Here is a 24,468-nt window from a genome sequence, read left to right as displayed (position 1 = left end):
CATTTTCAACTGTAACTTTGAAACGACGCGTCAAAAGACATAAGTTATTTAACAAAAAGGGTTCCTTATTTTTAGATCTCTCACCCTTCAGAGTTTGTCGCAGAGGTTTTGAAACAGCATGTATAAATATCAAGGTAAGATGATCTAGTAGTAACGAGACTTGTTTTTTGCTACCGGTGTGTAGTCGGTATAACGCAAGGTCACAGTTTAAGTGACACAGTATAAACAACATACGAAGTAAACACGATCAATTTCTACGAGGAATCGATAACTCTCCATCACCGTGCTAGCAATCGAATCAAATTTCACTCGCTTTATAGGCAAAGACAACACAGCTTGAACTCGTTTTTAATTGGCTGTATCAATTGCGGGGTTATCTAACACCAATGTAATTGTGATAGGAAGATGATAATGAGCGAGATGAGTGTAAGGATTACTTTACATTCGCCTTACAGTCGCGGAAAGTCTCTGATAAAATAGCTAGGTAATCAGTCCAAGTGGGATACGAACCAACACCCGAAGGCAACCTTGGATCACGAGTCTCATTCTCTATCGTCTGAGTTACGTCTGTGGCTGTTCTCAAAAGCTCTCAAGCAACTTCCAGTGCCTAAATTCTTTTCCGCCATTCTTGTCTATTATCCCAATCTCCTTCTTCTACGCTCCCCAGTTTTCATACACAAAACAGTCTTCCTCTTCCCTTGGTATCCAATCTAAAATTTGTTTTGGGAGCCGATCTTCATCCATCCTTCTAATGTGTCCATATCATATTATAAGCAGCTTATTATATATATAAGCTAAAACAGGACCTTGGTATTCCATCCGTCTGTTTATTTTTTAAAGTGTAAAAATGAAACAAGACAATATGACAATTACTACAGTTTTTTTACAAACGTTATATTTCTTATATACGGGGTTTTCATACTCCGTCAATCTGTTGATTTTCTTCCTGCGGATTGGAGGAGAAATTCACTTGTCGCGCCTCCTGAACACTTGCTAACCAATCACTTCCCTCTCTCTCTCTCTCCCTCTCTCTCATAGGAGTAGTGGGGGATCACTCCTCCGTGGTGAGACTGAAGTACGGTGACAGGTAACGAGCTACATTGCTTCACCGTGCCGTATTAGAAGTTCAGAAGCCACGATGGCTGGAGCTGTGTTTAATTTGAATGACGTAAATTCGAGATTGTTGGCGCTTTGTGACAAGACAGGATATCAGATTTTGCAAACTAATGGACAAAGAAAATATGGATCACCTCCAAATTGGAGTGGGCCACCACCAACTAAAGGCTGTGAAGTTTTTGTAGGAAAGTTGCCAAGAGATGTGTTTGAAGACGAGCTGGTGCCGTTGTTTGAAAATTATGGGAACATTTATCAATTACGCCTTATGATGGATTTTTCCGGTTCTAATAGAGGATTTGCTTTCATTCAATTTTCAAAGCCTAGTGAAGCCGAAATGGCAGTTAAGGAAATGAACAATTATGAAATAAGACCTAAGAGATATATAGGCGTGGTGAAATCTGTTGATAACTGCCGTCTATTTGTCGGCGGCCTACCAAAAAATAAAACTAAAGAAGAAGTTTTTACGGAACTAAGTAAGATTGTTGAAGGAATAAGCGATGTGATTCTCTACAGTAGTATGGTGGACAAGAGAAAGAACCGTGGATTTGCGTTTGTGGAATTTATGAATCATAGAGCAGCGGCCATGGCGCGAAGGAAATTAATCCCTGGACGGCTGCTTTTATGGGGATTCGAGCTTCAAATCGACTGGGCTATTCCCGAGCCGGAAGTTGATGAAGAAACTATGTCAAAGGTACGTTACTACTGATGTCATTACAATTTTTCTTATAGAATTTAGAAAACTGTGAGGAATATTTCTAACTATTCATGACCAGTTTTCAAATTCTTTTTAGATGCATTCAAATGTTCATTGTCCATTATATAGGCCTACAACATCCTATTAGGTAATTTGATTATTTCAAAGGAAATGTTGCTCATCCTTCCTCAACAAATCTAAGCTAAACTTAGACTACATTAGGTTAAATCCCATTTGTTTAGGTCTAGTAGTAGGTCTGGTGATGAAAGAAGAGCATCTTATATTTGGAAATTATCGAAAGAATTGACACCACTTTCGTCAATAAAATGAAATAAGTTACGATGAAAATTGTAACTTATGAAAAGTGTAGGTGACTTTCGTATGAGATGGCTGATTTAAAAGTTTTTGAAATACCTATTTTATGTTGTGTAGTGGTGAACCATTAAGCATAAAATTTAAATGTAAACGAAGCAACTTCGAGAACATTTATCACGTTCTATTTCCCCATTAGGGTTATGTACGCATAATAGTACATGCTTTCTCTGTAAATCTACGCTGATCCGAAGTTGCATTCGAGCGTGAGTTCGATTTTTCTCTTGGGCTGATTACCTGGTTGGGTTTTTTCCCTAAACTTTTCCAACCGTAAGGTGAATGTCAGGTAGGCCAACACTAAATTGCATTTAAAAAATGTTTTCTCCTACAAGAAAAAAAATTACTGATTCTAGTTAACTGAAGTGCCCTGAATCCGAATCTGTATTCATATTTTGTGTATCACGTCGGGATTTCTGTAATTTTGAAAAAAAAAAGTCAAAATTGACGAAGTTCATGATTTAAAAAAATAAATTTAATACGATAGTCTAAAAATTTAAACAAGAATTTCAGAAACATCTAACGAGGCTATTATTTCTAAAAACATACTTTAACTCCGTAATATAACATTCGAGAGTATAAAATTAATTATTAAACCTTAAATTATTAGTAAAAAATAGCCAATACATCTCTGCGGTTGATCCCCGGATTCATTACCTGGTTTTGAAATTCTCCTCTTTGGCGGTGCACTTCAAAAGGAAGTAATTTTATTGCACCACTTAAGAAACTTTCTTTTCACAAAATACACACATTTAAGGCTTATACGTACCGTTTCAAGGGCATACAAATAAATTCAGAACTGAAGCGATTTTTTTTTTCAAGTTTCCTAGCAATATTAAGCAAGAAAAATGAAATTTAGGGATACTTTGTTCTTAATTTTTAAATTACCGGTACGTGGTTTTATAACATTTTAGCGATATCATTAACTTACGTCTAAATTATCAGCTTTAACATAATAATAATAATAATAATAATAATAATAATAATAATAATAATAATAATAATAATTTATTTAAGGATATAGACTTAACTTATACTAATTTCAGTATTTAGACATTTTCATGTATTAAAAAAAAAAACGTTGTTTTCAGAAAATTGAACGTGATGGAACGAAACTACATATGAGCTTTGTAACTGTCCGTAGTGGGGAACTGAAAAATATAAACATTTTCTCTATAGCAAAAGGATTGTAGGGGCTATATCAGTGTAATCTATGACGAATTTTTGGTCTCATTTCGCTAAATACCATCTCGCTATCACCAATTCCATCGACGGTAAATAACCCAGCAATTAGTTGATACAGCGTCGTTAAATATCCAAGTGAAAAAAATTGCGTACGTCAGTTGGGATGATAGTGCTTGTCTTTTTCTTAACGTTGCTGCTTTTTGCTAGAACTGTCAAGTACTCCTTTTCCGGCATTGGCGTATGTATCAGTAACGCTATGTACAAAGCACGGTATAATTCCGCCAAGTAGCCTATGTGGATATTTTTGTCCCTTGTCAGTTTGTCATCTGTTATCTGCTGTGGAAGATAGTGACGTATTTGTCGGGCGCACCTGGACGCACCCATTATTAATAAAGCTTTAACATGGTGCATCCATTTAAACGCTAAGTAGTCTAAGTTTCTATGGAAATTTCCTGTTTAACGGGAATGTATTATGGCTGATGAGAAATAAATTTAGGTGTTTGATATGTGAATGAAAATATATCCGGAATTAATATTGTCACGGTAGCCAACATAATTTTAAATAACAGCAATTAGGCGTAACATTAACCAGTAACTACCAATAACTGCTGTGAAATCGGCTTGTAACAGTTCCGCCTAACCTACTTTTTATTACATTTCTATGCACTTATAGGTCTATTTATCTATTAGACCTACTTCTTATTGTCATGTTGCCTTTGTAAATAATTTTGGCTATCATGACAATATTCCGCATATAATTAATATCATTTAGTTAACATCACTGCAGCCGATTACGCAAAATCCATGGTTGGTTAGCGGTTTGGCGAACATTAAGAAGTATAATGAATTATACGTTTATAATTATTGTTCATGTTTAGGCCTATATTATTATTATTATTATTATTATTATTATTATTATTATTATTATTATTATTGCAAAGCTGTAGTGATCCATGGCAGTATGCCTACTATAAATCAGTGAATAAAATACGATCTCAAAAGAGCAGACGACACACCTGACCATAGGTTACAATCTACCCTGTTGGTGTAACCTGTAGTCCTAAGATAGTTTCGAAACTTTGAAAATTTTAATCTCCAGAACACGGTGGAATACCCAGAAGTCTATTGCGCATATTTATATTAATTAATAATTCATTCAATCATAGTGTTGTGCCCAAGGGTATGTCTTTCACTGCAAACCCAGCTTTCTCCAATATTTCCTGTTTTCTCCCTTCCTCTTAGTCTCCGCATATGATCCATATATCTTAATGTCGTCTATCATCTGTTATCTTCTTCTGCCCCGAATTCTTCTCTCCTTCACCATTATTTCCAGTACATCCTTCCGTAGGCAGTTTTTTCTCAGCGAGTGACCTAGTCAGTTTCTTTTCCTCTTCCTGATGAGTTTCAACATCATTCTTTCTGCAACCCCTGTTTCCAGCACAGCTTCATTTCTTATTCTGTCTTTCCACTTCACACGCTCCATTGTTCTCCATATCCACATTTCAATTGCTTCTATTTATTTCTCTTAAATTCGTCCTAATATCCATGTTTCTGCCTCATACAATGCCACACTCCACACAAAGCACTTAACTAGTCTCATCCTCAATTATTTTTCAAGACGCCTGTACAAGATGCTCCTTTCAGTATTAAATGCTTCCTTTGCCATTGCTATCCTCCTTTTGACGCCCTGGCAGCAGCTCATGTTACTGCTTATAGTACATCCCAAGTATTTGAAGCTGTCCACTTGCTCTACTGCCTCAGTTAGAATTCGCAAGTTTACCTTATTTATTTTCCTTCCTATGGCCATTGTCTTCGTCTTGTTTGTATTTATCTTCATCCAATAGGCTTACTGCTCACAGCTGTTATTTAGCTCCAGTAGCATATCCCTTAGTACCATCTCTTCTTCTAACAACGCCATACAATCAGCAAATCTCCAATTGGTAATTATATTTTAATAAATTAAGAATTTGTCTCATGGAATTTTGGCCATTGTATGCGTTCGGTGCTCACTCAGCATCGTGATGAATTTGGGGAGACTTCCAAAATCACCGGAACTAACTCAGCGCTAGTTTCACCGAGCTACTTTAAGGTACGATCACACGTCACTACATTTGCTGCGCAACTTCTATACTGCAGCTGCAAAAGTTGCGTATCGTGTTCACACATAAGCCAAAAGAAGCTCGCTGCACGCTACTTTTCGTGCTGCGCAACCCGAGCAATGCAAAAGTTGCAACTCATGGGATAGCTTACTTATCTATTATTTGCTTTTCTGTCCTAACTAATATTCAGAAATTGACATTATTTTTACTACAAAGCTTTTAAAAACCCCTATATACGTAAATGATAACCAACAGCATATTCACGTAATGAATGTGGCAATCCTCCTGTTTGAAACTACGCTGCGGAAAATAAAAACAAATTAATTATATCGTCAGCAAATATACTCAGACTGTGTTCTACATTTAGTAACTGTTACAAATAATTTATTTTCATCACATCTAACATTAAAATATATCCAAACAATAAAAGTATTATTGGCACATTTGGGTGGCAACACTGGTCACAACCGCAGCAAAATTTTCAACAAAACCGATATCAAAAATATTGCGGCTGCAACCTTGAGAATCCTGTTCACACGTCGCTAATTATAAGCTGCGCGCAGCATGAAAAAAGTAGCGGGCAGTAGGTTCGACAGCCGCTACTTTTCGGGTTGCACCGTTGTTCACACGTCGCAATACGAGAGTTACGCAGTTCCTGTACTGCAGCGCTGCAAAAGTAGCGACGTGTGATCGTACTTTTAGGTAGCGAAATCCAGATTTCAAACCAACTATAACGGCTGGAATGATCATCGTGCTGACCACACGATACCTTTCTTCTGGTTGGATCATCGTACACCTCTGCTCAGGCATGTGCCAACACGCATTGTGTAAGACCGCCAATCTAGCTGGCCAGAATTAAAAGTTCTCACCAGTCTACCAGATTTTCATGGAACCTTCTACGTGAGTGACAGGCAGCATATTTTGTGTACCAACTCTGCTTAAGTTTGTGTAAGAGAACTACCTCTTTTTATGGGATGAATTTTGACAAAATGAATGACTTCTGTCTTAACAGATAGGCTATTTTATGAAACTTTGCACAGTAGTTACTAGAGAGCAGCAGGTTGGTGTTTAGTACCGGTTTAGATTCGACCGGTCAGAGATCAACCCGCTTGGTTGAGAATCCGACCGAATATTCGACTTTAAAGCGGTTACCCCTGATATATTACAGGCTAGACAGAACACAAGGCGCACTTAATCATACACGAAACTGACATTTTCCGAGTACACTACCGGAGTAACAATTGAAGAAAATTTACTTTGTCTTATTTTTAAAAAAGTGTTTGCAAGTACTCTTACAGTTGATTCGACACTATAACTTATTTTTTTTATTAGTTTGAACTTTCAGTAACTTCATAAGTATCCTTAATATTTTAAACTTTTACAGTATTACTAATAAAAGTTGCTTATAGATGTGTTAAACAATGATAGGCTATAGTTTTACACAGAACAAGACGTGCATAAGACATGCATATTTTTCTTACAGCTGGCGCTTTACTATACCAGTGTTAAACAGTATATGTCAGAACTTTGTCATCATTTTATTACGTCATAACTCTTTCTCGTCACATATCGAATGAATCTCGTTCGATTTGTATAACCCAATAATCGATATTACATAACTTAAGTGTTTATTCTCTATGTAAGATCGCGGATGGTTTAGACTGCTTAGAGCACAAATCTGACACAGAAAGAAATGAGAAGGAGGAAGAAAATACTATCTCCAAATTGGGACAATACAGAAAAATTAGATACCATATACTTTTTAATATGACGTTGTTAGCAGAAGAGGAAATGATACTAAAGTATATGCTACTGGAGCTAAATGACAACTGTGAGCAGTATGGGATGAAGGTAAATGAAAATAAGACGGAGAGCATGGTCATAGGAAGAAAAATACAGAAGATATACTTGCGAATTCTAAATGAGGCAGCAGAGCAAGTGGACAGCTTCAAATACTTGGGATATACTATAACCAGTAACATGAGCTCCTGCCAGGAAGTCAAAAGGAGGATAGCAATAGCCAAGGAAGCTTTTAATAGAAAAAGGAGCATCTTCTGCGGACGTCTGGAAAAAGAATTAAGGAAGAGACTTGTGAAGTACTTTGTATGGAGTGTGGCATTGTATATGGCAGAAACATGGGCATTACGACGAAGTGAAGAGAAGCGATTAGAAGCATTTGAAATGTGGATATGGAGAAGAATGGAACGTGTGAAGTGGACAGACAGATTAAAAAAAGGAAGCTGTGTTGGAAAGAGTGGGTGAAGAAAGAATTATACCGAAACTGATCAGAAAGAGAAAAAGGAATTGGTTGTGTCACTGGCTGAGAAGAAACTGCCTACTGAAGTATGCATTGTAAGGAATGGTGAACGGAAGAAGAGTTCGGAGTAGAAGAAGATATCAGATCATAGACGACATTAAGATATATGGATCATATGAGGAAACAAAAAGAAATTCAGAAAATAGGAAAAGTTGGAGAAAGCTGGGTTTGCAGTGAAAGACCTGCCTTTGGGTAGAACACTAAATGAATGAATACTTTTTAATACGTCATTGGGTAAAATTAATAAATGTCTTTCATAATAGGTAAGCATTATATTAATAATGCCATGAGAATACTCAGCTGATATTTTACAATACCATAAACGTATGGTTTGATCATAAGTAGGACGAGATACAGTGTATGCGAAACTTATTCTGGCTATAAGGACAACAATGAGATATTATAGATTATTGTTCAGCCAACTGTCCGAAGACAGGTCTGAACCTCACAAGTGATACCGAGAAGGCACCACTATGTCAGGAGATAATGGGTTAGGGTGGCCAGTTTCTTTTCCCCTCCATTGCATACATCGCCGACTAGCTACATATTACACTAGTGAGACTTGAGATATAAAGCTAAAATGTCTAAATAATGGTTACTGAAAGGGACAAGTTTTCTCTCTTTAATTTATTGCAATTAGAAAGTTTGTCTCCTTTATACCGAAGAAAACACCATTTAACCACTTCTAATTTTCAATTCCTAAATTTACAGTTAAGTTATAATCAATTAGATTTTCACTCGCGCCAGAGCCCTGCTTTCTTATACTGTATTTATGAAAACTTGACACTATTTTGTGGCTTCTTTGATGTAGCTTTTGTAGAGAATTATAAACAAATTTTGATTCAAAGTATGTGATCATTATTTTTAATTATTCAATTTAGAGGCAAGTGCATCTAGTAACAAAAGTCAAGCGTGCTTTAATCCATTCCCTATCCCAACAGGACAGGGAAGGATATATATAAAAAAAGGCATGGTCCATTCATTTTCCCGAATTCGGACACAGAATATATAATATAGTCACCGTATTTATAGATCTAGTTCTATTTAAAATTAAGTCAAAACTTCATTTCTTCCCCATGTGCAAAGACTTCCACGTGCTATTAAAATTTTCAGTTCAGAACTTACAGATCCACCTGCTTCAAATCTTTTACAATATCAGCAACAATTCGTATATATTGCTTGGTGAATCTATATTTTCCTTTAAAATTCTCATCGTTAAATTTAAATGGATAAAAAACTAGTTTTATACTGCTTTATTTTTCTATTGGCATATTTTTTTTATATTTCATACCATCCATTTCTTCAATGCCCTCTGTACTTGTTAAATAATCGTTTAAATCTACCATTTCGTCTGTATAACTTTCTTTACAGGAGATATTTTGCTCAGTTTTCGAAAAACGTCAAGAAACAAACCATCTGTTGTTACGGAGTCGGCCATATTGTCCTTCTGTGCAAGGCTTATACTAGGGTGATAGGTTGTGTAACGATTACCTTGTGTAATTGTACACATTTTATGTACAGAATATTTTGTATACTGCTTATTAGGTACGTTCCAACGGTGTATGAGTCCTGTATAACTTTTATAATGCACATAAGTTTATTATTAAAATGGAAAATGTATAGCCTACCTAAAAATAAGTTATTTATGTAGCATGTTTTTTAACTGCTGTAAGTACACATGCATTATTATTTCATTAAGAAGTGTGTATGTGTCTGTATCTGCCTACTCACTTCACTTGCGAATAATTTCTAAGATAGAACAGTGGTCTTCAGCGTCCGCAGTGTATCGCAATATGCACCGACGTGTAGAAGGGAGAGGCAGAAAGCATATCCGCTAGCAGCCACGGATGCACAATAGTGCAGTCTCTTATCCGCGGGTAAGCGATGCTAGCCCGAGGGTGCACTATGCTGATTATCGCTGAAGTAGAATGTCAGTTTTAAGAACGAATATAATTTTTAACAAACAAAAATGTACTTTCAGGTTCCTGTTGGATGTAGTTTTACGCTGCATGTTGTTGTTCTTAAAAATGGGTAATTGTAATATCTGGACGGCTCAATGACATGAACTGTCTTTTATATCCAAAAGCCGCAGCCGTCCTCCCATAAAGAGAGCGAAACAAATCAAGCATTCGGTAAACCGAATGGCAGGCAGTTCGCATGGTGGAAGAGCTTTGCATAGTGCCTACACCGCCAGGCGCACAGTATCTTTATATAATTTATATTATTCTCAACCGGTTTTGCAGGACTCTAGTAGTTACAGACAATATATTTTTGTATACAAACTCTGATTACGTTTCTGTAAGAGGAACTACCCCTTTATGGAGGGTGCATTTAGACAAAATTAACATCTCTCCTATATAAGCTTAACAGATTTTTAAGAAACTTTGTACAGCAATTACAAGTAACATTTTTTGTGTAGAAATTTATCATGATTTTTAAGAGGAACTACCCCTTTATAGGGGCGTTTTTAGAGAAAATTAATAACTTCTCTCTTATGTAACAAATATTTATGAAACTGTGAACAGAGTTGCAGTTTTTTTGTGTAGAAACTCTGACACGTTTGTGTACGAGGAACTACCCCTTACAGGGGGTACATTAGACAAAATTAATAACATCTCTACTGCTAACATATGTTAATGAAATTTTGCATAGGAGTTACAGGTATGCTGTAGGCCTACAACATGTTTTGTGTACAAATTGATTATATTTGTATGCTACCTGTAACTTCTATACAACGTTTCATAAAAATCTATTATATAGGATAAGTTAATAATTTTGTCCAAATGCAACTCTATAAAGGGTTAGTTCCTCTTATACGAAAATAATCAGAGTTTGTAGATAAAATATATGCTACCTGTAACTTTTGTAGGCCTACAAAGTTTCGTAAAAATATGTTAGGAGATAAGTTAATAATTTTGTTTAAATGTACCCGATGTAAAAGAGTAGTTCCTCTTATGCAAACGTAATCAGAGTTTCTATACAAAAAAATGTTACCTATAAATTCCTTGTGATGTTTCATAAAAATCTCTTATAAGTTATTAATTTTGTAGTCTATAAACACACCTCTATGAAGGGGTAGTTTCTTTTAGCCAAACGTAATCAGAGTTTCTACACAAAGAAATATATCCTATCTGTAAGGTCTGTACAAAGTTTTGTAAAAATCCGTTAGAATGGAAACAAGTTATTAATTTTGTCCTGTTAGATTATCGTTCTGATCCACAGTGTATGTCAGGGCTGGGCACCAAGAGCGGATCCTACTCTCTCACGGGGAGCCATATGACTTCTCTTCAACCTCTTTCTTCCCCGCCGAACATCGCGCAGCGTTGATTCCGAAACGGATGAATATTAAGGTGCCCGTTTAGAGTCAGGATTCGCTCCCGGTGCCCAGCCCTGGTGTATGTCTTTGTAGCCACTTTTCTTACAATTTTAAAGACATTTTTGACATGAAACTCTTCATTCCTTTAGAAATCCCTCCACTACAATCTTCCAAGTCGTAAGCATGCAGTACAAAAATGACACTGTCCACATAATGCACCCTGATTTCGAAGCATTTCGCCAGACGTCGAATAGCTGCCGTCTTGAAACTGAAGGACGGGAATTTAGAATTTTGCATGCGTGTAGAATAAGACTATACCTAGCATATATACACAGTGGACCAAAAAAGGCACAGAATTTAAGTGGTTATATTCCAGTAGCTACTAATTTTACTTGAAAGTTTATTTCACAGGCAAATTTCACAGTCCTTGTAGACCGGGAAAGTAGTGTAATATTTAATTTCTTAACATTTATTAAATATTATTTTTTTAGTTTTTTGTAAGGCAGTGCAAAATCGATCGTTTATGCCGAACTAAGCATTATGGTCTTACGACTTCAGCAGGCCAAGCCGTTTGTTGTGCTATCATCATTTTTTTCCGTTTTGAGTTATAATTTTGTGAATAATGGGTCGCTTAACGAACGAAGACAAGATTTTCATTAAACATTTGCACAAATATGATCTGGCCGTCAAATTGTAAGGAACTACGCTCAGGGAGAATGGTCTCTTTCAAGTGTACAACGATTGATTAGCAAGAGACAGACATGATATACCTCCTGAGAGATTATTACGTGAAAAATCGCATTTCTCAGATTCTCTGATGGTTTCCGTTGGAGTTTGAAACGAGATATTAATACTATGGACTATTTTGGATGGAGTGAACTACAAAAAGCAGCTTACTACAAAACAAGAATTCGTAATATTGAACATTTAAGACAACGCCTTCTTGAATATCTCAAGCGTATTAACTTCTGTAATTGACTTAACCATGACAATGTAAACTGTTCTTGCTGTGTGCGTTCTGAACACTTATTTAAGCTGCAAAGCAATTCATTATTAGGGCTACTTCATTGCAGGGTTACCAGCTCAAGAATGAGAAATTACGCCAGAAGGGCCGTTTTTTAAATTCAATAGCGCATATTATTATTATTATTATTATTATTATTATTATTATTATTATTATTATTATTATTATTAGAATCGCTCCATGCAGAAAGGGCTTCGGCCCATTAGACCTAGTTTTGAGAAAACTAAAGAAAACATTCTGTACACTCTATTCCTTTATGTATAGAACCCAGTCTAGTCTAGTATATACAGTCACGAAGCTTGAGTTGTGGGGGTGCTGGGAACAATAGACTGTGCCGGTACTATTTCGCATTGTCTGTAATGAGGCGATATTAGCGATCCTAGTGGTTAGCAACTATCTATGGATGCATATTTACTACATATTTAGCTTTGTGACTGTATATACTATACTGTGATAGAACCACAATTTAGTATATACAGTTGCGAAGCTCAATACTTAATAAATATGCATACATAGATAGTTGCTAACCACCAGGATCGCTACTATCGCCTCAGCAAAGACCCTTTCCCGAGCAGACAATAATGTGTGTTCGGGTTTTCTATTTCAGTGCATCGAGCTCAGTGAAATATTATATTATAACTTTATTGCGTATCATTGCTAAGTTTTATTTAGTGTAATGTGTCCATAAGTTCCGTTTACTTCTTATTGCATAATTTATTGCAGAAATAATTACAAAACTGTGTTATTTTAATGTGAAGAGAATTTTACATGTTAACATAATCTATTCACATCAACATTTTAAGTTTAGAATGTAAGCTATTTTGAGGTTTAATAAAAAATAATTTATATTGTGATTTTAATTTAGCACATCTACCTTCCTTAATTGTAGACAGAAAATTTACCATACCACTCCTATGAAATTAGTGTACGTACGATTGTGTTACTTCGTCTCTTAGGAAGTAGATAAATACAATAATTCAGTACGTACTCGAGTGTAGTATTAAAATACAGACAAATTGAATGTGCGGCGTATCATACATGACATTATGCTTAATTATAATGTATAACTGCGAATATAGGAATAAAAATAATAACCTATAATTTCCATATGACATAACATAGGCCTACATATGTAATGGCAGGGCATTGGAGACTTTGTAAATCTAGTTGCTCTAGTAATAGCGCTGTGAAATTACCGTGTTTAAATATAGTCAAGTGTCCGAAGGCCAATAAGGCAGCACTCATAAAGCGGTGGAACTAGCGCTGAGGAAGTTCCTGCGATTTCGGAAGTGAAAATCGTTGAATTTATAAGAGATTTTTTGTGGAGGTGCAGGTGATCGTATAAGCAAGGCATAATAAAAGCCAAAACTAACCAAACCTAACCTGTCATAGACCGTATATGCAAGGAGTATGAGTACAAAGGAACTACCTCTGCGCTAGTTTAGTCTACTAACATAACTTAGTACATTAATCAGATTTCAGATTGGAGTACCGTAAGAAACGAATAAATACAACTGAAATAGAGACATATTGCATTTACAAGTTACCACACGTAACTTTATGCATAATTATAATGTATAAATGCGAATATTGAAGTTTTGGTACAGTAAACATAACCTATAATTTCAACATACCAAAATATCCGTGCGGTGCAACTGAAAATTATTGAATCGTGCATAAATGAATGTACAAGAATTTCGCAATATTTAATCCAAATAAAGTCAGGTATTACACATACGAACAACGTAATTTTCACACCAAAAATAGTAGTACACCTTAACTCGCAAGTGAATTATGTCTGAAGTGTCTCATAATCATTGTTTTAAATTTATTAATGCAATTACACTACATTTTAGAGAAATATATGTTACTCTTTATGCATTGCAACTACAGTAATTTATGTGGTTGAAACGCTACCCTCCGGGATCGGGTTAAGCGAGTCACATGGTCTGCCTATATTATCACGATGGCAGTGACACAGTCAATTGTTCCTAGTGCTCACAGCGCTCCAAGCGGCTAGCAAGTATCGCTAGAAATGCAAAAAAATCATCCCAAGCTTCGCAAGTGTATATACTAAACTGTGATAGAACTCTGAGCCCGACGCTTCAGTTTCTATCTTTCCAAGCACTGGACTGAATACCTTTCTGCATAGGCCTTTGGAGTCACCCATAAAGATATGATTTCCGTCGATATCTCGTTTTCCTTTTTCTTTTTTTCAAAATTTGTGACTGAAGCCTTTTCTGCATTTATTATTATTATTATTATTATTATTATTATTATTATTAACTCGATTATTTAACGGCGTTCTATCAACTACTAGGTTATTTAGCGTCGATGGAATTGGTAATGGCGAAATGGTGGTAATATTTGGCGAGATGGGGCTGAGGATTCGCCATACACTACCTGATATTCGCCTGAAGGTTTGGAAAAACCTCGGAAGAAAGCCAACTAGATAATCAGTCCGCGCCCGAGCGCAACTCGGTATCAGCAGCCAAATGTCCTACCGCCTGGGTCAGGACGCCCTATTATTATTATTATTATTATTATTATTATTATTATTATTATTATTATTATTATATCCTAACTCAAATCATACTCCTAATATTACGGTCTCCCTATTGTGCATAATAATAGAGAAAAAACATCGTTAACACTGACGTTAAACCAATTGCTCTCTAATGCTCTTAGTGATCCACAGAGGCTTATTTTAGAGAGATACAAAATTTACCACTTCAGTTTACTTGTTACGAAACAGCGCTATAGAAATGGAGATCTATGTTTTATGAATGTATTATTGTGCTCTGGAGTGAACAAGGCTCTGAAATCAGCTGCAAGGGTCGGTCCAGTTTTCTTTTGCCACTACTATACATTTCCTAACACGTGGTTCGACATTCTGGTACTAACTTTCGGTTATCATATCAATTACCTATAGAACAGTAATGTGGCCATATTATCTGCATTGGCCATATTTGCAGCACATACCTTACATTAATTTAAATAGATTTTGTTTTGAAAACACATTACATTGAATCTCTCTTATGACAATATAATCATTTCTAACACCATGGCAACAGATTGACATTTTTAATTATCTGTATATTAGAACTGAATTTGTTTCTTTACGTCTTCACTCTATCACTTACTACTAAACATACTACAAGCAGAAAAGAAACTGCACTAGATCCTGGCGTAAGAAGACGGGAATATGTGCTACAGCTACAGAAATTAGTCTTTCATTGTTATTTGCGAAATAGTTATGTAAAACAATAATTTGGACTTTTTAAGAAATAAATAAGCTTATGATCATAGGGCTAAGTTTTAAACCGAACAAATATTAAATAAGGAGGTTTCTTTAATGACTCGACATACTTTAAAGCGATTTTATTCTTTCCCTCGATTTTCCAGAATATTTCACAAAATTTTCCCGCAACAATTCTGCAAATTCTCTTCCCTCAAAACTTCCCAATGAGTAAAAGTCCCCCCCCCCCAGCGAATTTGGGATGAAATCATTCTATCTTGTATTTCTGCCTCATTAATGTAGGTCTTGCTGGTTTCTTCCTGCTCTGAGGAGCCATAAATATGTGAAATTGAGGACTTCACTGTACGAAGGCAGCGTAGATAAACTATAATTTTTTAGATAAGATTATGAGTTTTTTTGTCGGAAGAGATAAGGACTTCCTTCATCACACCTGATGATATCATAGACCAAACCCATCACTTCATCCTAATACCGAGATACAGGTGACACTGAAGTGCAAACCTACAACCAAGATAAAATGCAATTTTTTCATAGAGTAGTATAATGGCGAATAGTATCTTATTGAGTTATTACAGACATTTCCTATTTTAATTTCACATAGGTCCTAGGCCTAATGAACAGCCTCAGTAATCAAGATATAAATAAAAACTTTCCTAACACTTCGAATGAACGACTGCGACTTGAGTCACTGTTTTATTAGAGCCTAAAATATGCCTTTCTTTTACCCATTTCTCCTTTTATCAGGGGTGAGGAATAAATTCTGATGTAATTCACTCAGAAAATGAGAAATTAAATTAACGATACTTCTAGTGTTGCGTTTTGTGGTGTGTGGTGCGTAGCTTAAGCAATAGATATACTGTAAAAACTTAAGTCTATCCATAGCGTAAGCAGTGACGTAGTTGTGTTTTTTCGAACATGTAGCTAGGCCTAGTAACCATAATATCAGCGCTACCAACTTACATGCAATAAACTCTCAAAATGAATTCTATTCTAGGGTTAAAGTTTCAAAGACGCCAGTCCCCTTTCAAGATATGAACAGCATTTTAAATTCCCTGATCATCGATAATATTGATATTGTTGCCCCACTAGGCATCACATCGATTTCATTTGAATGTAGGGTTCCCAGAAACATTAGACGAAAATATGGGACAATCTGCACTCATTTTAAAAGTTGAACTTTGGTGTATATTTTCCATCGTGCTTGTCCACGCTGTCTTTGAACAAATTAAAACAATACAATTAAATTAAATTAAGTCCTATTAATGAAAATAAAGTATTTAAAGAATGAATTGAGCAAAATTAATTGAAAATATAGATAGTCCTTACAAAATAGGTTTACCTGAGAATACACTGTTACAAATCATTGCCACACATCAGTACTTTCCTTAAGAATGACATTCTTGTAACAATCGTTTGTTCAATTAAATACATATAAAAACACGAAGTAATGAAATCCACACAATTCTAGCTAAAAATGATTTCACAATACGAATTGATTTTACTGTCTTTACATGCAACATTATTTTCTTAGTAGCTTAGGGGGAGAGGATTGTATTTTTTAAAACTTTTTTTCCTATTTGGTGTAAAATATAATTTTTTTGTATGTAGAGAGCTCATGGTTATAGCAACTCAACCAAATATAAGTATTTTGAAAAAAAAAAAAATATATATATATATATATATATATTTTTGGGGGCCAGAGTTGAAAGAAAAAGTACCCAATGCAGGATTTTACTAAAACCGATATATTTTAGCTATTTTTGAAGATAAATTCAAACAGTTCGTTACAATTTGCTTGCAAAACATGCCCTACAAACTGTCTAACAGAATTTTGATATTTGTCCCCACATTTGTAAAATCACTTTTTTTTTTTATTCTCTTTCTTGCAAACAGACAGACATATTTTTAAAATGAAATCAATTAGGAAAATTCTGTTACAGAGTAAAGTTTCCTAATAGTCTAGAGAATGTGTTCTAAATTTCATGCATGAGTAGGCCTATCTTTAATAGTTCAAAAATTATATCGATTTTTGTCTGGCAATGTAGCAAAAAAAAAATGAAGTTCCGGAAACCGCAATCAAAGGGCGATGTGATTTAAAAATCCAGAGCGCAGGAAGTTTAAAAATGGCGTCTCAACACAAATACCCACAAAATGTTATACAATGCATTCCACACATATCAGGGAGTATTTAATTCTTTTTAATTTACTCATTTTTTACCAAAAATACCGTCCTCTTCCCTTAAGCTCTCCAAATTGACTTCATGCGGGAGAACAGTCTTTCAACACTTGCATTTGTATCGAGCATACACATAATGAACTATCCATTTTTTTTTTTAAATTTCGGGAGCTTTTCATCAACACTTTTGAACACATCCACTCCGACTTCATCTAAACGTTTTCATTTTTAAGTATTTCCTTTAATTTACTGTCTTCTTTGGAATTCAGAATATTCTTCACAATAATTATGATCTCATCAAATAAGCGAGATTCAACTACGATCTAATAGCTATTTGCTTCATAGTATGAACTATTTTAAAAATATTGTATACATTCAATGTCACCTTCACGTAGGGAATTTTAATGAGAATGATAGGCCTATTTATGATGAAAATAGACAAGAACATGTCTCGAAGACCTCTTTCGCGACAACGGAACACAATAACGAAGATAGGGACGTTCTCATATTTTACTGGACGTACGGAAACCCTTTTTGAATGCTTAAGTTGGTGGAGCAACAATAAATATCTTCCTTACAGGTCAACGTAACAGGTCACGTGGTCTATCATGGAGCTCTTAATGATGAATGATATTTAAATTTAATAATTTAATCCGAAAATAATTAAAAAATATAGGATATAATATATATAATAATTAATAACAATGAAATTTATTTGGACATGTGCTCATAATGCGCATGGGTTTAATATATTATATATATATATATATATATATAATATTATATATATATATACATATACATATAACATTTGCGTATTCCACCGTGTCCTGATACTTAACATTTCCAACGTTTCGGAACTAAGCTTACATACAGGATCCATATCCGACCGCATATGTAGGTCTGTATCCAGAGGGGCTGACTTTCTTGTTGATCGCGTTGGGTATGGCAATTCCAGTATTTCATGGCCATGAGTTCATACAATTTTCATGAATAACAAATAATCTTTTAATTTTGCTTCTTTAAAAGCTTACAATAAAACTTCTTTTATGGGAACCGGATTCGGGGTTTCACATTAGGCTTAAATGCACACAACTCGCTGAGGACTACATTGAAAAACACCGTATCAACTTGGACCCTGCCTAATGCATTTCGTGAATAAAAAAGTTATTATTATTCTTGGCTTTCCCTCATATTTACACTTCAAATCTCCCTTCCAGTTTTCTTGAAACTTACAGGAATGCTGCTGGAGAATACTTCATAGAAGAAGAAAAAAATTGTTTCCGCACAAGGCGTTACCGTTAACTTTTCTTTCAATGCCTATAGAATAACTATCTTCTTCCAGTAGCAGTTATAGTAGGGCCACAGACAAATTTTGCCCAACATACTGTTTTTGGCCCAAAAGGAGACCGTCCAGAAACTTGAATTAATCCCACCAGCCCTTTATTCGGTTATTCGACGACATATCAACTACTCCATTATTTAGCGTCGATATAGTTGATGATAGCAAGAACTACTTGGCAAGATGAAGCCGAGAATTCGCCAGAGATTACTTGCCATTCGCATTACAATTTTATTGAAGAAAATCTCGAAACAATCCAAACTAGGTAAACAGCCCAAGCGAGAATCGAACCCACATTCGAACGCAACCCCGTATCAGGAGGCAGACGCGTTATCACCTGAGCTATACCGGTGGCTTAATCACAAATGTTATAATACTTATAGGCTAGGCGTGATCTACAAGTAAGATGTTCAATGCAACTAATGAAACATTCGGGAGACGAACGGAGAAGTTTATTTTCCGGAGACAATAATTGAAAATGAGAAAATTCCTCCGAAAATAAGGGACGTCTTGAATTGAATTTCACTGAAACAAAATATTTCTTTATTAATAAATTCGTCTCCGAAATGAAGAAAACATATAGGGTAGGGCCTATGTATTTTCTGTTAGAAATAATAAAATAATTATGCATATGATGTTTACCAAATATTCTTAAAATGTCGTCGTATCAACAATTAATTGTTAATCTTAGTTATAGATCTTGTTATTAAGGGAAGAGGATGGTATAATTTGATTATTTTCCAAATTGATGCAGATTTTTATTATTATTTTTGTACGTAGAAATACTATATTACTGCTGCAACAACTTAAATTGGAGATCATAAAAAAATTGTGACCCAAATTTCGAAAAACACTACCAGGATACAGTAATTCACTAAAACAGCCATGTTTTTTAAGATAAATTCAAAAATGTCTGACATTTTCCTCCTAAAAACACGTTCTTTAAAATGTCTGGAGCACAATTTTGATACTGACTTGATTCGTAGATAAACATTAAGAACCTCCGCTCCTAAAGATTATAAGGAATCACTACACATAGACAGCATACCCGAAAACATTTTCCTGTATCAGGAAAAATGGAAAATGTATTTCTGTGGAAATACCGAAATCGATTCTTGTAGCAACGTAATACTTTATCAATGGTAGATTCCATACCACGAGAGGATATAAGATAAGGGGCCTACTGATAAATTCTCGAGCTATGTAAAAGAGAGATAATCTATCTAGGAAACGCAGATCCTCTAGTAGCATTTATTAAGACCATTTTTCCAATGGGAAGGGAAAATTTAAGTGTAAATCAAATAGTACATTATTCTTATTGAACCACATATGTACTTAATCGAACCGTAATGTATGATGAATCGTTGGAATCGACTTCTGAAAAAGAATCTTGTTGCCCAACTGTAGTTGAGAAAATGGTCCAGAATTAGGGTAAGCACACGTGGAAAATGCAGTCCATTGCTTGACCTTGAGCCGCCAGTTTTAAATGCACTGATTGTAGTTTACCATCTCTTATGACAGTTATGACTAAGCAAGCATGATGTAGGTTCACACAACACAAGTTTTTGTTATTGTTATCCAACTTTGGAGCTGTGGATGTTTTTGTTTTGACTGTAGTTGTATAGGTCTCGCAAGTACGGATTACCGAAGGAAGGAATGCGAATCAAACACTGCGATAAGGAAGAGCGGGCGACAGGAAAGGTCACGAGGTAACTTGAATGATATTCAAGAGTACAGTCGGAAGAGAAATGACATTGATAGAATCAGTCTTGCGTTGTGATAGTTACATTACGACTTTAGTTTGTTCCATTGCATGTGAATACGTGTCTTGTATCGCACATTATTATTATTTCATTTGTAAACATATGTTGCGCGTTTAATTAGCTTCGAATTTTTCTCTTGCTACGTTCTTTATTTCCACAGCGATGTCCTCATCTGTTCATCTTCTTGGAAGATACAGTACTTCCATCGGCTCGTACCTTCCCCCCCCCCCTCGGCGTGCCTACATACACACGTCAAAACAGACAGCAACGCCATGATTGCTTTTCGGTAATCGTTTCTTGCGGGAGCTTATATAGCCTATATGATGAGCGCTTTATATTTTGTTTCTCGGCACGACTCTTCCTTGCAGCGTAGGCACGATACCACTTACAAACTCACACAAACGATTGGTCTTTATTTCAAATCTCAATTCAAAAAGTAACCGCGAATGATGGGCAAATTGTGTTTAGCACCTATTAAATTTAAGAAAGACGATAGAATATTATTATTCCTTTCCTTTCGCTACGATAACCGAAAATAAACCGAACTAGGACTAGCATGGCCTCTGTAATCTATTGGTGAATCAATATTTTTGTGTAGTTTTACTATGCACGATACCTTTCCGGAAACTGGCGAATAGGGACGTGGATTCAAGTAGCTTTGGAGTAGGTAAGATTTGATACATACTGTACGTCTTGCAACAATCACAGGCTGCAGGATGAATCCGTATAATATGCGTATATCCTGCTGTGAAAGATGAACACAAACTTGCAGTTATTTTAATTCCACAGTAATTTTGCCTCTCCGGTAACTCAGTGCTAAAGCGTAGGTATATCAGTGCGAACTAGGGTTTGATTCCCGGCGTTGACTCGAGTGATTAATGGTGGACAAGATAATATGAATGATCCTCTTCAGATTGTCCCGTTTCCTTCAACATTTTACTTTTAATTTCATAAAAATTCTCAATTTCGCCCTATCAATTTTCATACTTTTGTATCATTTCATACCGATTGAGAACAACCAGCCGGTTACCTACTGCTTTTCTGTACAACGTCCATGACAGTGAAGAAGAAAATTTACGAAAATACCACGAAATAGCACAATAATTAAGTCAAAATTTGAGTCCCTTTAAAAAATTAAATATCTAGATAAACATGACAAATTACTAAAATTATCATATGTACATGAAAAAGATTACGAGTTAAGTACAAATACTGTTAAAGATTGAATATAGTTTTGTTATATTTGGCCTACATAAATATTAAATGACAAAAACGTGTGTTTGAGACGACGGAAACACGATATCTGCATAAAACGTTAATAAAATCTACAGTATAAATTCCAACCGATTGTGCTAATTCCTTCAGAAAGTGTTATATTTGTGTGTCTACATAGTTTTCTATCAAAAGTTGCAGGATTCGATGAGTAGGAACAAAAATATTAACTCTATACTTCGCGATTTTATAAAATATTCAAACTATAATAAAAATCTATAAATTCCATCCGATCCTATTAATTCTTTCAGAAAGTGTTAAATTCATGTTTCTACACAGTTTTCAATAAAAAGTTCCAGGATTCGATGCAGAGGAACAAAAATATTAATTCCACACTTCGCAATTTTATAAACTTGGAAGAAGTGTTTTTTTTATTGGGTTATTTTACGACGCTGTATCAACATCTAGGAGGAAGAAGTGTTAAATTCATGTTTCTACACCCTACATATGTAAGGTTTCGAGGTTCGACGCAAAAAACAAAATTGTGAGAGTTTAGGTTTCGCGAGATTTTCAGACATGAAAACTTGAATAAAAATTACAAATGCCAATCGACCCTTCTAATTTCTTAAAAAAAAAAAAAAAAAAAAAAAAGTTAAATTCATGTTCCTTCACACATGTCTATCCAAAGTTTCATGGTCCCATGCAGAGAAACGTTTTTAGTATATTTTGAAGACGTCATGGACTTCGTGGCTCCTGTGGCCACAAAGAAATGTCTCGTGTGTGAAATATAAGTTCGTGTGTGAAATATAAGTTAATAAGTAGTAGTAGTAGTAGTAGTAGTAATAACAATAACAATAACAATGCTCCATATCAATCCAATCTTTCTCAACAAACAAAAAACACAATATCTAAATCTACTGAAATAGGTGATATCGTTCAATGCTTGAATTTTCGGAAAAAGAAACAAAAGTTGATATATTGTTTACAAAAACAGGTTATCATGAACAGCTTTAGACACAAAAAAATGATCGATCTCTTGTAACGTAAATTTGTCTAAATCCAGTTCGGACAGCGCCTGGTTCACAAGTCTAGAGAAAGGTTTTTACCCCTTGAATATATCATTGCTGTAGTTTTTTCGTTTTTACGGGGAAGGGTCCAGAAGGCTTACACCGCAGTCTGAGGCTTATTGTGCTTACCACTCCTGTTCTGTGAATATTTGTCACCGAACGGTCGTGATCTTGTACGAATACAGCACGCTGTACCGTGACTTAATCCAAGCTATAGTAATGATGACAATGACATAATGGCGAAATGAGTCCGACGTTCATCGCCGAAAGTCACTTAGCAATTCTGCTTCAACTGGTTGAGAGGAAACCTCGGAAAAAAACTCAGCCAAGTAACTTCTCCCTACCAGGATTTGAACTCGGTCCCGCTAGTTTTACAGTCAAATATGCTAACCGTTAGTCCACAACTGCGAACTTTCGTTATAAATTACATATAACACTGATCTACCAACAGAAAATCAACAAACGGAGCAAAGGAAAAGCAGAGCGCAGTCGTGCATAAAAAATTCGTTCTCGTGTAAACCTAAGTGCTCACGGAACGGGACTTTACGTATGATATCCGGTTATTTTTGTCTAAAATTATACAATCTGGAGTAAGAGACGAATCAATTAAGACATGGTTACGATTTCCCCTTGTCGCTGACAAAATCACTGAATTAACATTTTTCTGGCCCAAGTAAAGCGAGCGAAAGTAAATAAAATTATTTATAATCTGTAATATGCGGAAACACACAAGGAAAAAGTAGATAACGTGATGCAAGACATTCAGGAAATCAGCCTGAAAGACTACAGAAAAAGTACTTCAGGAAATTTTAAAATCTTGGTTTGACCTTTCGAAGGTGGAGGTAAGGTGGAGAGTATTGGTGGAATGATATACGAAAACGGTAGTATTCCCAGAAAACCCGCTTTCTTCACTACAAATTTCATCACGACCTGTCCGGGGATCGCCTGGATGGAAGACCAGCGGACTAGAGCTAGGGCTTGAGCCACGGCCACCAACTCTTTGAAAGACATTTATGATAATTTTACAAGACTTTGAACTGCTTACAGAAGAAGGCAATGCCAATAGTGGTGGCGTGGGTAATGGCAATAATGAAACCGACTATGGTCTTCTAATAATTCCATCAGAAAATTAATGTATTTTCAAAGTAAGCGTAAGAGAATAATTGTTGTTACTTTAAGTTATTTTAAAGTCGTAAGCAGAGTATTTGCAACTGCTATATACAGGATGAAAAATAAGTAATGTCTTTAATTTCAGAAAACAAATATAATATTATTTGAGATAGCCTATTTCAAAGAAAAAATTTAAAACAATTTTGCTTGTTTTTTCTTCCTTTTCGAGATAAAAATTGTTTTATATGAAATATTTTATAGCGTGTTTTGGGAAAGCCATTGATTGAATTCCCAATATGCTCAGTTTAACAGAGCGGTGTATTATGATAATAAATAGGCTTCGTATTCCAGCTACCTAAAGACTGAAGTTAAAGAAGTATTGGGTATATAGTATGCCGAATACAGATAATGCAACGGAT

General features: G+C 35.3%; 1 protein-coding gene across 1 annotated transcript in view; it reads left to right on the top strand.

Annotated features, from left to right (window-relative positions):
- The first annotated feature begins 1,095 nt into the window (after window positions 1–1,095).
- The window catches only part of LOC138707780 (probable RNA-binding protein 46), a 128,008-nt gene continuing 104,635 nt past the window's right edge, over window positions 1,096–24,468 (top strand). The window contains exon 1 of the mRNA XM_069837683.1: window positions 1,096–1,807. Coding sequence (XP_069693784.1) covers window positions 1,139–1,807 — 669 coding nt within the window. The 5' untranslated portion in view covers window positions 1,096–1,138. The remainder of the gene's footprint in view (window positions 1,808–24,468) is intronic.

Source organism: Periplaneta americana, chromosome 10 (genome assembly GCF_040183065.1).
Source record: "Periplaneta americana isolate PAMFEO1 chromosome 10, P.americana_PAMFEO1_priV1, whole genome shotgun sequence".
Lineage (NCBI taxonomy): Eukaryota > Metazoa > Arthropoda > Insecta > Blattodea > Blattidae > Periplaneta > Periplaneta americana.
This window is presented reverse-complemented; position numbering and strand designations above follow the sequence as displayed.